The 16,551-nt window shown below is 36.7% G+C and overlaps 1 protein-coding gene across 5 annotated transcripts in view; it reads left to right on the forward strand.

The window, feature by feature from the left end:
- Positions 1-16,551, forward strand: part of STK35L3 (serine/threonine kinase 35-like third protein) — a 135,024-nt gene that overhangs the window by 59,120 nt on the left and 59,353 nt on the right. For all 5 annotated transcript variants that reach the window (XM_007476520.3, XM_007476523.3, XM_007476521.2 and 2 more), the window contains 2 exons: positions 5,068-5,284; positions 7,756-8,008. In XM_007476520.3, the coding sequence (XP_007476582.1) occupies positions 5,068-5,284; positions 7,756-7,997 (459 nt within the window). In that variant the 3' untranslated portion in view covers positions 7,998-8,008. The remainder of the gene's footprint in view (positions 1-5,067; positions 5,285-7,755; positions 8,009-16,551) is intronic.

Raw genomic sequence — 16,551 nt, forward strand, 5'->3', positions numbered from 1 at the left:
ACCTCCAGGATCAAATATAAAATTCTCCTTTTGGCTTTTAGAGCCTTTTCTACCTTTTGAATCTAATTACTCTTTATTTTTTCCTACATTCTCTACAACCCAACAACATTGATCTCTTAATGTGTTTAATTGTGCTTCTGTTAAGTCTACCCCAATAGAAAAAAAGTGGTTTTTTAAAAATTGATTAGCTTTTAGTTTAGGGTACTTTTGAGGTTTTAGTACTACATTAATCAAGTCAGATATTGTGGTGATTTGGCTGAGATTGATGAAGTCTAAGACCCTCTTTTCAACCTGCTTCTCATTAGTACTGCTGCTCATATTATTATTGCTGTTCAAAACAAAATTAAAAGATGTTCTTCAAAGGGCAGCTAGGTGGCTCACTTGATTGAGAACCAGGCCTGGAAGAGACAGGAAGTCCTGGGTTCCAATTTAGCCCAAGACTCTTCCTAGGTATGTAACCCTAAGCAAGTGCCTTAAGCCCAATTGTCTAGCTCTTACTGATTCTTAGTATCGATGAAGATAAAAGATAAAAAAAAAAGAATACAGGCATATCACTGGGTTACTGATGTATAGTTATATAATATTGACAATTTAATGTTATATCCTAAATGTAATATTTATGAATTTGTTTGGAAATATAATATTAATAAAAAAAGATTATTATGGTCACTGTTTATAAAAAATAATCCTTAAATCACAAGGATGATAGTATCTTTTAACAATTTAATTTTAATATAAATATAGCCTAAGAAAGAAAGAAAGAGGGGAAAAAAATACAAAAATATTTCCTAGCCTACCAGTCCGTGAGAGTGTCTTCCGCTTCAGCCATCAACTTCCAGAGAGAGGAAGTTCAGCCAAGAATTCCAGCCCTCAAAGCCTCCTTTCTCTACATCACTTCCTTTCACTGTGGACTACACTAACACATCTCAGGAACAAAGTCTCTTTGACCCAGACTTGTAACCTGTGTTCTGAGTCATGCTCCTAGGGTTTGCTTGGACAAGTAGAAAGTTCATGATCCTAGGAGGAAGGGGTTCCCTTTACACAGTTAGAAGGGAGCTCAGAGACCATCTGGTCCCACCCCCCCCTTCATTTTACAAATGAGGAGAGTAAAATCTAGAGAGGTTTTAGTAAGTTGCCCAAGCTCATACAGGTAATAAATGAAAGAGCTTAGGATTTTAAATGAGATCCTCATTAAAGTAAAAAATCATATTTCCATAACTTCAGTAAATAGGAGTTACATTTCTGCATTGGAAATGCTTCATATTTAACTATTTAATAATAGCATCCACTTTGTTCAAGGGCTACAAAACGAAGAGAGAAAGCAGTTTTAATAGAGGGTACATAGCTGGTCCATTTTACAGTGGCCTACAAAGTATCACATGAAAAGCATAGTGATGCATTATTATACTAGGCCTCATGTGCTAGAACTGTATCTTGTAAACTTAGTTTTGTTTAATGTTGTGACAAGGAAATCAATTAAAGACTGATATAAATTAATTTAAGGTCGCCAAGGAATTCAGCTATGTAATTCCTTAATGAAAACTCAAGTTAGCAGTCAACCTTTTATGGAGTTTAATTACAAACAGGAGGAAGAAAGGTATTAGAGAGAGAGAGTGAGAGAAAGGGGAGAGAAGGGAATAGGGCTTAAATACCCCTTCTGTTTAGGCTGGGCCAAAAGGCCCAAGCCCTTAGATAGCTGAGGCAAAGAAAAGAGATCAGTCCCTATCACTCACGTGACTAAAATGGAGAAACAGTCTCAGGGGCCTCCACCTCCAGGTTTCTTCAGAGCAAGCTTCTCAGAGCAAAACCTCTCCAACCACCTCAGTCCTCAGACCCTGCTATCTTTAAGGAAAACACCCAAGTTCCCTCCCCTCAGTTCTCACATCTACCAATCACTGTCCATGTCTTCCCTGTGCCAATGGTGGCTCTAGCTTAACCCAGGACCGCCCAGAGGTCTGTGGCTTTGCACATGTCTGTTGAAGGTCATATTCTCAAATAATTAAATCTTGATCTATGCTGCAGCCCTTCCTAAATCCTGTTACCCTGAGTAGGGTGGAGATTGGAATAATTAAATTTTGATCTATGCTGCAGCCCTTTCCATTGTTCAGCAAAAGGTTTCTGTCCTAAAGTAATCTTAAGAAGGGAGGAGAATGACCCTCCCATGCCAATGGGGTTCACATTCCAATAGACTATCAGTAAGAAATTTTTCAAGTATGAAATTTCCCAATGGTGAAATTTCCAACATTTATAAGTCTAAGAAATTTTAAGGTTTACAATGTTAAAGCAAAAAATTGACTAGGCAGCAAGCAGTCCATATATACACAAGGCTTCTCCCCCCTCCCTTGTCAAGCACCCTGCCTTTGACCCACAAATCAAAACACCTGTGCTTCTAACCCAACTTAGATGAGGCAAAGGAAGCAACCAAGCTGTTTAGTGCCCGCCCCTTCTGTCCTTCATCAGTCTCCCTCCCAAGCCTATCCCAGAGTCCTCAACCAAAAAAAAAAAGGTAAAAAATAGCTTTTGTGAGTTAAATGCTCATTCTGAGAATAGCACACTCAATTCTGTCCCACTCAGGCCCCCATTTTTTAATTTTCAAAGACGTGTTATTCTCACTTGCCTCAGGTTCCCCTTCCATTAAAACACATAAGACACATAACAAACAATACAAATTAAAATATCTAAAAGTCCACAAATTCCCACTCCAAATACAACCAGTCCAATGTCATCACCAGTCACCAGTGTCCTTCTGAATGTTACTTTCAGGGCCGTCCCTCCAAATCCTCAGCTGTCCAGGAGACAAACGGAGTTGTTGGCCCCTTTACTTGGGTGTAGCAGGTCCATGGTACTGCTAATAGTTCACCCCCCAAACAACCATTATACTGTACTCTGAATGTAGTTTGTGGTAGTAAAAGGAGATTAAAAAAAAAAGGAAATAAAACATAAGTACATAGTGAAAAATAACACTGCACCTTGGTTTTAGATTGTCCAGATTTTGGGTGGGGAAGTAGGGAAAGTGTAGTTCATGATTAGTCTAATATAGTATACTATCATAGACCATTCTGTTTTTGAAGTACTTGATCAAACGCCTTCTCCTCCATTAAGTCTTTCTTTATTTCTACCACTCCCATACTTAAAGCAGTAATGATTCTTTCTTCCTTGCATCTTCCATGGCACTTGTCATGTTCTGTTTCACTTTATAATTATTTATATATACATTTTATTCTTCCATTACTTGAATAAAGTACTTAAGACAGGATGGCATATTTGATTTTCAGTAAGACTTGGGTTCAAATCCTACCTCAGATACATATTTACTTTGTAACATTGGACAAGTCACTTAACCTTTCAAACTGTTTCCTCATCTATAAATTGGTAATAAAAGTACCTCTTTTCCTAGGATTGTTAGGATCAAATGAAATAATGTAAGAAGTTTTTTGAAAATCTTAATGACATGTATGAATTGAGCTGTTATCATTATCATAGACATCATCATCTTTCTCTCATCTTTGGGATTCAGATAGAAAAAATTCTTGGGACAAGTTACCATCCTGTTATTTTTGTTGTTATTTAGTAGTTTTCAGTCTTTTTGGAGTTTTCTTGGTGAAGATACTAGAAGAGTTGTTTGTCATGCTCCATTTCTCCAGCTCATCTTACAGATGAAAAAACTGAGGCAAACAGGGTTAAGTGAATTGCCCAGAGTCACACAGCTAGGAAATGCCTGAGGACAGATTTGAATTCAGAAAGATGAGTCTTCCTGACTCCAGGCCCCAAACTTTATCTACTGTGTCACCTAGCTATCTAATTCAGTGTCCTTTAGACTATGGCATAGGTGGATAAAAACCTTTTTGTAAAAAAAAAAAAAACAAACAACCCTTTTTCTATTCAAATGAAAATATTAGGATGTAATCTCATCCTCTGTAGTAAGCTTATTAAAATCATCCTTGATATAATTCTAGTAGCAGATAGGACAACAAAGATGATGGGCACTTCAGCCTATTTTCATATGATTTTGATCTCCTTGACTAGATGTCATTATTATAAGTAATGATGATAATCTCTCTCTCTCTCCCAGCACTGTACATTACACATAGTATATGTCTGATAAATGTTTATTGAATTGAATTTAATCCTTATTCCTTTGTCTTGATCTTCCATGGCCAAGGGTGTGCTTCACTATGTGACTGGCTAGAGAAAGATGAACATGTTTGGTTTATATCCACTGAATATCATTTATGAACTCTCTCTGTGTTCACATTGAACTTGAGTACCCTTTAGGGTGAGCTGCTTAAGCTCATTGCTCCCCAATCTTTTCATGAGGAGAAACTTCGTTTCTCAAAGACTTGAGATTCTGTGAGAAAGAGGAGAGATGAGGGTAAGATAGCAGAATTCTCAAGTAGATTACTTGTGCTCACACTCTTTTTTCCTTAAGAGTCTGTCAGTTCTTACATGAACTGATGCAAAGCAAAGTAAGCAGAACCAGAAGAATATATTGTACACAATGGGCAATATTTCTTAAGGAACATCTGTGAGTGACCTAGTTATTTTTAGCAATGTAGTGATCCAAAACAATCCCAAAGACTCATGATGAGAAATGCCATCTGCCCTCTGAGAAAGAACTGATGAGAATCTGAATGAAGAATGAAATATATTTAATTATTTTTTTCTTTTTAAAATTTGAGATCTCTTTCTTAAAATGACTAATATAGAAAGATGTTTTGCATGGTTACAAATGGAAAATATGTATATCAGATTACTTACCATCTCATGGATGGGACATAATTTGGAACTCAAAACTTTAAAAAGTGAATGTTAAAATTTTTTACATTTCCTAGGGGGAAAAATAAAATCTTATTAAAATATCTAGGTCAGTTGTGGAAAGAGGATATAATAAAGAGCATCCTTTTTGAAGATCTCTTCATGATCAGTTACATAATTCCTAATTAATCTGCTGGAAGCCCCAGGTGTAAGTCATTCAGGCCTTACTTAGTCGCCAGGAGGGTCTATCTAAGTTGAATTGGACATTTTCATACTTGATCTATTTAGCTACTCTCACCCTTTGTTTTTTAGATAACAGATTTTGGCCTGAGTAAAGTATGCCAGGGGAGTGTGAATGTAAATCAACATCGATTTTCTTCTGCCTGTGGTTCAGATTTCTATATGGCTCCTGAAGTGTGGGAAGGCAGCTACACAGCTAAAGCAGACATCTTTGCCCTTGGGATAATTTTCTGGGCCATGATTGAGAGGATTACTTTCAGGGATGCAGATTCTGAGAAGGAACTGCTTGGTGAGTTGCCTTTTAGACATGAATCTTATACTGTTTATTTTTTAAACATAGCCTAAAATTGCATTATCCTTTTTGGACTGCCATATGTCACTGCTGACTTCTATTGATCTTGCAATCCACTATAATCCCTCTTTAAGAAAACTCTCCTGACAGCTTCAGTCAATGGTGATGGCTTCCTCTTTGAAATATATAATACTTATCACTTTCTCTGTCACTCACTTGACACTCAAAATGGATAATTCTAGGCACTGTATCTTTTTAACAGTATGTTTTATCTCAACAAATAGATGGTAAACTCAATGAGGGTTGGGACCCTGTCCTAGATTACACTGATCTGAATGTAATAATCTGTTTTGTAGGAAACCCAAAGGTGGTGTACTATTTGTATTATATTTTCTGAATGTATATTTTTTTCTTTTCAAAGTTATCTTATTTGAGTGATACAGCAGAGAACCTAAGGTTACCTTCATGCTTTGATGAGCTAGCAGAATGAGACGTTAGTGGGAGATAATAGCTAATACTTATAATCAGTCAAATAAAAAAGCTTGTCTGAACTTCATACTATTTTAAAAATAAATAAAATGTTTGCTAATTACATTTTTAAAGAAGAAAATTAGAATCTCTCACGGATAAAGCCCAAGAGGAAGATGCTGAAGATAAAACCTAAGTGTTTTAACTTAAATTTATTTTTGGTTTGAGAATCAGAGTAATGGAATTTGAACTATTTACTTTTAAAAGTCTTATTATAAACTTAACATTTAACAAAATATGCAAACATACAAAATCCTATATAATTCCATTAGCATTTAACAGAGTAGAACCAAATTAATAATAAATGACAGAAAAACAAGTAAATACTTTTGTTCTGTCTGTACCTTTCCAGGTTTGTCAGAACTATTAACTTTGCCTTTGAAATCACTGAACTTGAGAGGGGGTGGTGTGGGGAGCATTTAACTCAATTTTGGGCTCAGAGAAAGGTTTAGATCAATCTTAACAAAAAAGCTTGTGTTTCAACTAGCATGCATGCATACTGACCTGTTTAAAGAAGCACTTGGCTTTTTTTTTTTTTAACCCTCATCTTCTGCCTTAGTATCAGTTCTAAGACAGAAGAGTGGCAGAGGCTAGGCAGTCTGAATTAAGAGACTTGCCCAAAGTCACACAGCTCAAAGTGTCTGAGGCCAAATTTGAACTCAGGATCTTCCATCTCCGGACTGCTGGTGCTCTATCCACTGAGCTAACTAGCTGCCCTAAGAAGCATATGATTTAACAGATATTAATTAAATAGTAACTGTATACCCAGTAGTGTACTAAGGACTGGGGAAGCTATGAAGAAGAAATACAGTATCTGCCATCAATGAGTTTATGGTCTAGCTCTAGAAGGTTTTCTGCCTGTCAAGCAATTTGGTCAAACAATCTTGTCTCTCAAATGGCAGATAAGTACTGCTCTACTTGATTTCAGAAAACTGGTGAATTTTTATCTGGACCTATGATTTCACTAGTATAGAGAACTCCCCTTTGAACAAACTCCCTCTACCAATGCAGACTGGTAACTGCTGTGCGTTTTCTGATCTTGAGAATAGCCCAAGTAATTGTGAGGTTGACTTGCCTTGGCTTTCCCAAGTCAGTGTATTTCAAATGTAGACCTTGAACCCACCTCATCCTAACTCTTCCTCTTCATCTATTACTTTCCTCTCAACCCCATTTCCTTCTAGTGAAGACATTAAAACTTTATGGGAACAAATGTAGCTTTACACCCTTCATGTTCTGAAGAAAAGTTGCTCAGTGAGTTGAGTGCTGTGCCATAGCATGCTTTTATTTTTTTAAAGTGCCTGAAAGTCCTTAGCTGTGTGACTGGCTCCATTATGCAAAAACGATTTACAGGGTCAAATATGACTTTATGAATGTAAAAATTTATTCATAACTAATTTTATAACTTAAAAACCAGGCCATCTTGTTAAGAGACATACCTCGCATTGTTGATATTTTGGGAACATTCTCTAAGCTGTCATATCTATTTTCACATATCTTTGTGGCTTTTGATACAGCAAGAGAGTCTTATCATATCTTCAGTGTCCTAATATGGATTTTGAGTCACTATCCTATGTCAGTTAAGTTATCTATTAATTTGTATTTAGTGGTATACAAAGGTACTTTGTTTCAAGAATGTAACAATCCCTAATATACTTTTGGAGATCTGGTTTTGATGTATTCCTCACTGCCTTTTGGCCATTTGGTCAGATTAGGAAGATGTGCTACTTAAATTCTGTTACCTTTATTTGATTTTCTTTTAATCTTTCAATATAATTCAGCTCCTTGTCATCTAATCTTAGGCTCCATTGTAACCTTTGGGATGGATTTTATGTTTTGCCACTTAAATTTTTCTTTTATGTAGGATCTTTAAATTATTTAGAAATAGCTCTTTTTTTTTCTTTCTTGTCTCTGGTTCCCTCCTCCCCCAACCTTATTCTTAGGAACTTATATATGCCAAGGGAAGGACATAATCCCAATTGGAGAAGCAATGCTAGAAAACCCCAGCATGAAGCTGCAAATTCCCTTGAAAAAAAAGAGATGCATGCCAAATGATCTCTGTAGACTTCTTCATGACATGTTGGCTTTTAACCCCAAGGAACGACTAGATGCCTTCCAGCTTGAAAGTCGTATTAAGCAGACGTCCTATGGAGAAAAGATTCAATGTTCTAGCTCTTCAAAGTAAAGTATATTCAGGTTGGTATATTTTAATTCCTCATAAATGTTTAGTTATTAGGGGAGAAGGCTGAGGGAAGTATAGGGCAAAAACACTGGACTTGTCATTAAAGGACTGTGGTTGGAATCATGGCTTTGGTACTTACTGTGCAACCTTGGGTAAATCACTTAACCTCTGTGGACCTCAATTTTCTCATCCATAATATAAGTAAGGACTTTGTGATTTCCAGGGTCTCGATCCGTTTAGTTCAATGATTACATCTTTTGAGATATGATTCTCCCATTAAAAGACCAAATTCAGTTACTAGTAGATCTCAGAAAATTATTTGGTTGGTCACTGACTATCTTTTAGATATGTTTACCTTTATATCCTATGGGCATTTCAAACTCAACAGGTTCAAAACAGAATTTGTGATATGTTCCTTTCCCTTAACAATCGGCAAAATACCAAAACGTATCATTCCTTCAGACTTTCTTGTTTCTATTATTCAGGTTTGCAATTTTAGTTACTCTTAACATTTGCAGTCATTTGCCCCGTCTTGTAAATTTTATCACCGCTTCTTTGTGTATCCATCTTTCTACTAACCTGGCCACCACCTTAACCAAGATCTTCATCACTCTCTCCTGGATATCACTTTCATCTCTCCTATAATAGCCACTTAATTGCTTTCCTTGTTCTTTATCTCTCTCCTCTCTAATTCTCCAGACCAAAATAATTTCCTTTAAGTAGGTCTAATCATGTTTCACTATTACCTAAGAAGCTTCTCAATGATGCTTTCTTACTTCAAGGATAAAATACAAACTTTAGTTTGTATCTAAAGATCTTTATCATCTATTTCTAGTCTGCCTTTCCAGGTTTATTATTCTCCTTCATGTATTCTATAATCCTGTCATACCCACTCATTGACTACTGCCCACACCTCGTGTTTTTTTTTCCTATCCTCTCACCTTTATGCCTTTGCATACATTGTACCACAAGCCTCTAATACACTCCCTTTCCACATGTATCTGCCTCCTAGAAACTTTATTTTTTTTTTTCAAGACTCAACTCAGGTACCCATGGGAAGTTTTCCTGGACTTCTCCGGTTATTAGGAATCTTTCCCTCTAAATTATCTTGTATTTACTTATTTATGTACATATCATATTTCCCTAGTAGAATATACTATCTAAATTTAATTCAATAAATATGTATCAATTGCCCATTATATGTAAGATACCATGGCAGTTTCTGGGGATATAAAGACAAAAATAAAATACTCCCTACTCTCAAGGAGCTCACATTCTCATGAAGGTTACAGTATGAATACTAGTGAAGTAAAAAACAAGGTAACTTGTAGTGGAAAGAAGTACCAATAAGTGTGGAGTTGGGGAAAGCCCAACCTGAGCTTTGAAGGAAAACAGATTCTAAGAAGTAGAAATGATAAAAAAGCATATTCAAGACTTGGGGAGATAATATGCATAAAGGCACATAGGTAGGAGTTGGAATGTCATGTACAAGCAATTGTTAGCAAACCAATTTGACTCTAACTCTTAAAAGAGTATTAAGACTGGGGAGCTATGTGGGAACAAGTGGGAGAGTGTTTTAAATGCTGGACTGAAGATTTTGTACTTTATTTTAAAGGCAATAGGGAACTATGGAAGATTTTTGGGTAGAGTAGTGACATGAACAGACTTATGTTTTAGGAATATCCAATATGGGCGTTGTGTGGGAGATGGAGAATAGAGAATAGAAAAGTTGGAAGCTAGGAGGCCAAATAGGAGGCTATTGCATTAGTTGAATTGAGAGGTGAAGATGGCATAGAGAGAAGAATTAGATGCAAGAGTTGTGGTAGTAACATTAACAACATTTGGCAATCATTGGCTAGAGTGGGAGAAGGAAGAATCAAGATTGTTCATTTGAATCACAGACTGAATCTGAGTTATGAAAGGTTGGAAAGGATAAACAGAGAGGAAAGTTTGGAGGAAGGATACATTTTGGGGAAAATATAAAGAATTCTATTTTGGACATGCTGAATTTGAGATGCTTACAGACCATCATATGGAGATGTTTTGTACATGGCTGATTATATGAGAATGGAGTTGAGTAAGGTGATAAGGAATAGTTATAGAGATTTGAGTGCCATGACAGAGAGATGATAACTGAAGCCTTGAGAGTTGAAAAACTCACCTAGAGAGAGAATGCAAGAACTAGTTTTTATTCTGTCTTTCTGCCTCTATTTTCTGAATCATAGTAGGCTTTTAATAAGTGCTTATTGAATTTATTTACAAGTCATTTTCTACTGACATTTCCCAAACCACTCTGAGATTTGCCAGGACTCCCAGTATTTCTGGAGGTGCCATTGGTAGCTCTGATTTCCCTGGAGGTTTTGCTATTTTCAGTCCTTTCACCTGACATATTCACTGAGTCATCTTGGGTCTTTAGATAAATTAAAAGCAACTCTTCCTTTCAAAAAGGCTGAGAACCATTGCACCTGAGTGAATCAATACAATTAGGAGGACTGCTTTTTATTTGTATAATTAACTGTTAGATGTTAAGGTCCTGGGGATCTGGATACCTTCTATTTCCATCTGGGTAACATTAGCATCAAGTACTGTAATATGTATACAATAAGCATTTAACAAGTGTGTTTTGTTGTTGTTTATTGTGTTGTATGAGGTTTCCTCTCAGAGAATATACTGAGGTAAAAGTAGCACCACACCAGCACATGCAAAGGTCCCGTATGACTGTGTTAGAGAGGCCACAGTGAGGAATGGAAAGAACACTGGCTTTCAAGTCAGAGACCTGAGTTTGAGTTTTGCCTGTGAGCCTCAGTTTTAAAAAAATCTATAAAAGGCTGATAATAATCTTTGTGGTTATTGGTGAAAATCAAGTGAGATAAAGTATATAAAGTACCTTGCAAACCTGAAAACACTGTATGAATGCCTCCTATTGTTATTATATTGACTGAGTCCTACCCTGATGTCTCATTGTGGTGGAAAGGTAACCTTGGCTCTTACTAGTTGTGTGACCCTAGGCAAGACACTTAATGGTGTTTGCCTTAGTTTCTTTATCTGTAAAATAACCTGGAGAAGGAACTGGCCAACCACTCCACAATATTTGGCAGATAAACAAGCTCCAAATGGAGTCAGACATAACAGAGACTGAATAATAAAAATTATGTCCAGTGGTAGATGATATTTTTGTCATCTAAGAACCTGTCTGGCTAAGTGAGCAAGTAAGCTTCCAAGATGATGAATTTCTTGGCCACAGAAATCTCTTAGGCCATCTACTAATCATAGAGAGTTGTTTTCTATGGAAGGGAGTATCTATGCCAATAAAATCATAGTTCCTAGAAGAATAAAAGGATTGATGTGCTTTATAGAACATTAGAGGCAGCCCCTTGTATAATCAATTTCTGCCTATTTTGTAGGAGAAAAATTTCCCATTTTAAATCATTTATAGAGATTTATAGGCACATCTTTGCTTTTATAACCCTCAGGTCATAACCAACATTTATTAACAATGAGTGCTCAGTGAGCCACCAACCATTTATTAAATTATTAAATTATTAAATTAAATTTATTAAATGTATTCTAAGTACTGTGTTAAGTGATGAGAATATAAATATAAGCAGAAAGAAAGACAATCCTGTCCCTCAAGGAACTTATATTCTAATGATTTAAGACAATATATAAATGGAGGGCTATAAAGGTGGGGAAGGTGGTGATAGGGCCTGGCATAAAAAGGCCTATGGAGATGGATCAGCTATGTAGCTTGGAGAACAATGAAAACTTGACTGGCCTGGGCCCACTCCTTAAAATAGAAGTCTGAGAAGAACCAGCCAATCAGAGAGAGAGGCCTCATGGGCTGAGGGTACTTCCAATGTGAAAAAGTAATAATAATAGGTAACATTTATATAGTGCTTCTCTAAATAATGCTAAGAACTTTGGTAAATGCTTTATAATTATTTCCTCATTTAGATCCTCACAACAACTCTGGGAGGTAAGGTAGGTGCTATTATTTTCTCCACTATTATTCCCAGTTGAGGAAATTGAGGTAGATACAAGTTAAATGATTTGCTCAGGGACGCACAGTGAAAACAAGTGTCTGAGACTGGATTTGAACTTGTCCTGACTTTGGGCCCAGTGTTCTATCTGCTGTACCTCCTAACTGCCAGTAGCCCAGAAATAGAGTGAGTTCCCAGGACTGAAGAGTTTTCTACCGCATAGTAGTGAAAATCTTGTGGGTATGAGTCAGCAATTCACCCAGGAGAGGAATAAAGACACAAAGAAACACAATTCTCAATCTTAACATTGTTCCTGCAGAGGAAGTGGGGGACAGTCTGCTTAAAAACGATAAGCTTTATGATACAGTTACCAGAAATGAATTGTGATGAAAATGGTGATCTTCTGTACTAAAAATTCACCTCTTTCTAAACTCCCCCACTGTATTTCCTTTCATTCCCCATACTTCTAATTGTGACTGTTCCCTCAATCTCTCTAAGAGTCTAAGACAAGAGGTAGAGAGCTTTACAACCTGGTATGTGATGGAGAAATTCTTTCAATGCCTCATCAGCTATGTCTTGGTGAGGGGGCAGAGGCAAGAGAAAGGATGTGAAGTGGGTGAGTTTGGAAAGAGGAGAGTTGCTGTACTAAAGATCAAATTAAATCTGTGAAAATAGGAGAACCACATCATAAGAAGAAATTGACTGAATTCTTGAAATGAGAGCAGTCTCAGACAGCATCCCTTTATATTTGCAAATGACAAATATTCTTAAACCAAACTTTCTTATTTTCTTCTTAAGGAAAAACTCTCTCCTTCCCTAAAGCTTCCCACTGTATCAGTACCTTCTAGCTTGCCCTTGGGAAGAGTGAACTTGAGTTCTGAGACCATGTTTGTAGAGAAGGTTAATGCATATGGGAATTAAAGGTTCTCTGTCTAGATTGAGAATTTTCTTTCACTGAATCTTGGGATCTTAGAGTTAGAAGGGACCTCAAATGACATCTAGCCTCATCTGTCCCTAAATAAGAATCTCCTCTACATCTCTAACAAGTAGCTTCCATTTGAAAACCCCACTCCGTCCTAAGGGGACTTACTCAGATTTGAACAACTTTGATTATTGGAAAGTTTTCTTTTATGTGAAACTGAAATTTGCCTCTTGCATTTTCTTCCTGTTGATACTATTTATGCCCTTTGATTCAAGTAGAGCAATTCCTTTAAAGAACCAAAAGGTACCAGGTACTGTTATAGGAACAGAAAATAAAAATGCAAAAGTGAATAAATCTTATTCTCAAGTATTTTGCTTACATTTTAATTAGAAGACCACTCAAGCAACATGTATTTGTTATGTGTCTATTATGTGCCAGGCTATGTGTGTTAGGAAATGGAGATACAAAAGCAAAGTTGAAACAACTTCTGTCCTCAAGGAGCTTATATGCTGAGGAGGGAGAAAATAGGCAAATACACTCATATATAAACCAGGGATAAGAATGTGTAGCCATAGGGCTTAGGAAAGTCTTCAAGTAGAAAATGGTACTTGAAGGAAACCAGATATTTTAAGAAGTGGAGGTAGGTAGGGAGTAAGTATATTCCAGATCTGGGTGTCAGGAAAGTGCAAAAACATGGAGACAAATGATAACTGTGTCACGTATGAGAAACAGTAAAAAAAGAAATGGTTTCATTAGGCTATAGAGAATTAGAAAGGGAATAATAAATAATAAGGCTAATAAGGTAAACTGGGACAGGGTTGTGAAAAAACTACATAGCAAATAGGTTTGTATTTGGTCCTAGTAGTAATAGGCAGCTACTGGAATTTATTGAGCAAAGGAGTAACATAGGCAGAACTATGCTTTAGAAAAATCACTGAGACAGGGACAAGCAAAATGCTTTTGAAATAAATTTTTAAAATTGTAGGTAACAAAGATAGATGAATAGTTTCATGTAACCCTTTTTTCTGTTCTTTTGTATAGAAATGTTTGTGTTAATGTTTATCAGGTTCATAATAACAAAAAAGAAGGATTTTAAGTAAAATCCCTTTGGCACCTATGTGGATGATTGAAGCAGAGAGAGATCAAATAGGAGATTATTATAGTAGTCTAGGCAAGAAATGATGAAGGCCTGAACTAAGGTAGAAACTATGGGATGGAGAAATGGGAATGGATGGAAGAGATTTGGTGGAGATATAAACAAGATCTGATAACTGATCAGATATGTGGGTTAAGTAATAAATAAGAAGTTGAAGATGACACTGAAGTTGAGAACCTGCATGACTAGAAGGATAGTGGTGTCCTTGATAATATCAGGAAAGTTTGGGAGAGTGATGATTTGGGGGCAGGAGAAGATAGTGAGTTTGGTTTTGGATATGTTGAGTGAGACACTCTATTGGAAATGCCCAATAGGCAGTTGGTGGTGTAGCACTGTAGTTCTGCAGAAAGACCAGGGCTGGAGATGTAGATCTAGGAATCATCTGCAGAGATATAACAATTAAATCCAAAAGAGCTGATGAAATCACTGAGAGAAGACAAAAGGCCCCAGGACAGAGCTTTGGAGTTATATCTATTATCATAGGCATATTGATTTAGCTAAGAAGTCTTAGAAGGAGTGATCAGACAGAAAGGAGAATAACTAAGAGCAAGTAGTATTATGAACACCCAAGAGGAGAGGGTGTCATATACTAGAGATGTGAATAAGGATGAGTACTGAAACAAGGCCATTGGATTTGGCAATTAGGAGATCATTGGTAATTTTGGAGAGCAGTTTAAATTTTGATAACCATATACATGTCATTACATATAGAGCAGTGATAACCAGGGAAGGAAGTTTGGTCTAGGAAGTCACAGGGATTGTTAGGAGAACTACAGGGCAATAAATAATTTATGCCTTTTCAAGTAGCCATGGTGGTATTGATTTGTTTATCATTTCCAAAGTAAAGGCAATAAGTAGAAAGAAGGGGAGAACACATGAGGTCATAGAGAACATAGCAAGATGATCACACTGTATAGACTGTAATGTTCTCATGGCTGGATGGATGGTATGTGAAGCAGTCTCTAGCTGACCAGAAATGTAGTGGTTGAGAGATTTAGGTATGTGTCATGTGCATGGCATTCTTTTGATCTATTAATCTTGTTTGTATTTTGTATTGTGAACTTTAGATTACTCCACCCTACTTAGTCTAACAAGAACAGGAATGTCTACACCCATACTTAAGGATTAAGTATTTAGGAGGATGGCCTATGACAGACATGTGCTAGCAAATGACAAATCAAACAACTGACAGACCCCTGGGCTGTCCTAAGTCAAGCTTAAGCTACCATTGGTACATGTGAGATGCAGGAAAGTGATGTAAAAACCTTCTATATGTTTCACGTCACTTCCTCTCTCCAGTCTCTTTCCACGGAGAGGTGGCTCTGGCGGCACCTTGCTGAGCGTTTCGGCATCTTGGCATGGTGGCAGTTAATGTCTGGGGTTGGCGGTGAATTTTCCTTGATACCATACTGGGAGAAGCTTAGTAGCCTAGTTCAGGTGAGGCATCTTCACTGAGCTCTCTCAGAGTTTAGGTTGATTCTTTTCTCCTTTACCTTCCAAACACTATCCTCTTAGAAAAACCTCTAATCTTCTTGAAAGACCTCGTGGCAGAGGTCTTTGAACTCCCCCTGGCACAGGCCAGGCTGGAGAAATCCTATACCCTCTTTCTCTCTCTTCTCCTTAATTTCTTCCCTCTATATTAATTAAAATCACCATAAATTTCCAAACTGACTTGGGTATTTTATTTGGGATTTTCTCTGGTGACCAAATTAATTTAGATTAGGTCACAACCCTAAAATGATTGTTATAGTCTTTTGTATTGGACTATTGATCTCATTGATTTCCTGCTGAGGAAATCCTATCAATGCAGACTGGCATTTAAAGACATTTATAGCTATCTAACAGAATTGCCTGGAACACTGAGAGGTTGAGTGCTCTAGGGTCAGACAGCTAGCATGTATAAAAAGCACAACTTGGATCTGTTCTTCCTGGCTATGTTACACTATGCTACTTCTCACTAGTCTACTAACTCTTTCAAAGGGGCAATAAAATTAGCTTGATGTGCCATATTCTTTATTTTAATTTTATTTAATAAATTTTCCCCATGGTTACATGATTCTTGTTGTCTCTATCTCCTCTTTCCTCCCCTCTTCCTGAGTTGACAAGCAGTCTCACTGGGTTATACATATATTATCACTCAAATCCCATTTCCATATTATTCATTTTCATAATAATCTTTTAAAACCAAAATCCCAAATCACATACCCATACAAACAAGTGATAAATCATATTTTTTTTTATGGATTTCTACTCTCACAGATATTTCTCTAGATGTGGAAAGCATTCTTTCTCATAAGTCCCTTAGAGTTGTCCTGGATCATTGCATTGCTTTTAGTGACAAAGTCAATTACATTTGATTGTCCCATAATGTTTCAGTTACTGTGTATAATGCTCTCCTGGTTCTGCTCATTTCACTCCCCATCAGTTCATGTAGATCTTTCTAGGTCTTATAGAAATCAAAAAGTTCATCATTCCTTATAACACAATAGTATTCCATCA

Source organism: Monodelphis domestica, chromosome 1 (genome assembly GCF_027887165.1).
Source record: "Monodelphis domestica isolate mMonDom1 chromosome 1, mMonDom1.pri, whole genome shotgun sequence".
NCBI classification, from domain to species: Eukaryota; Metazoa; Chordata; class Mammalia; order Didelphimorphia; family Didelphidae; genus Monodelphis; species Monodelphis domestica.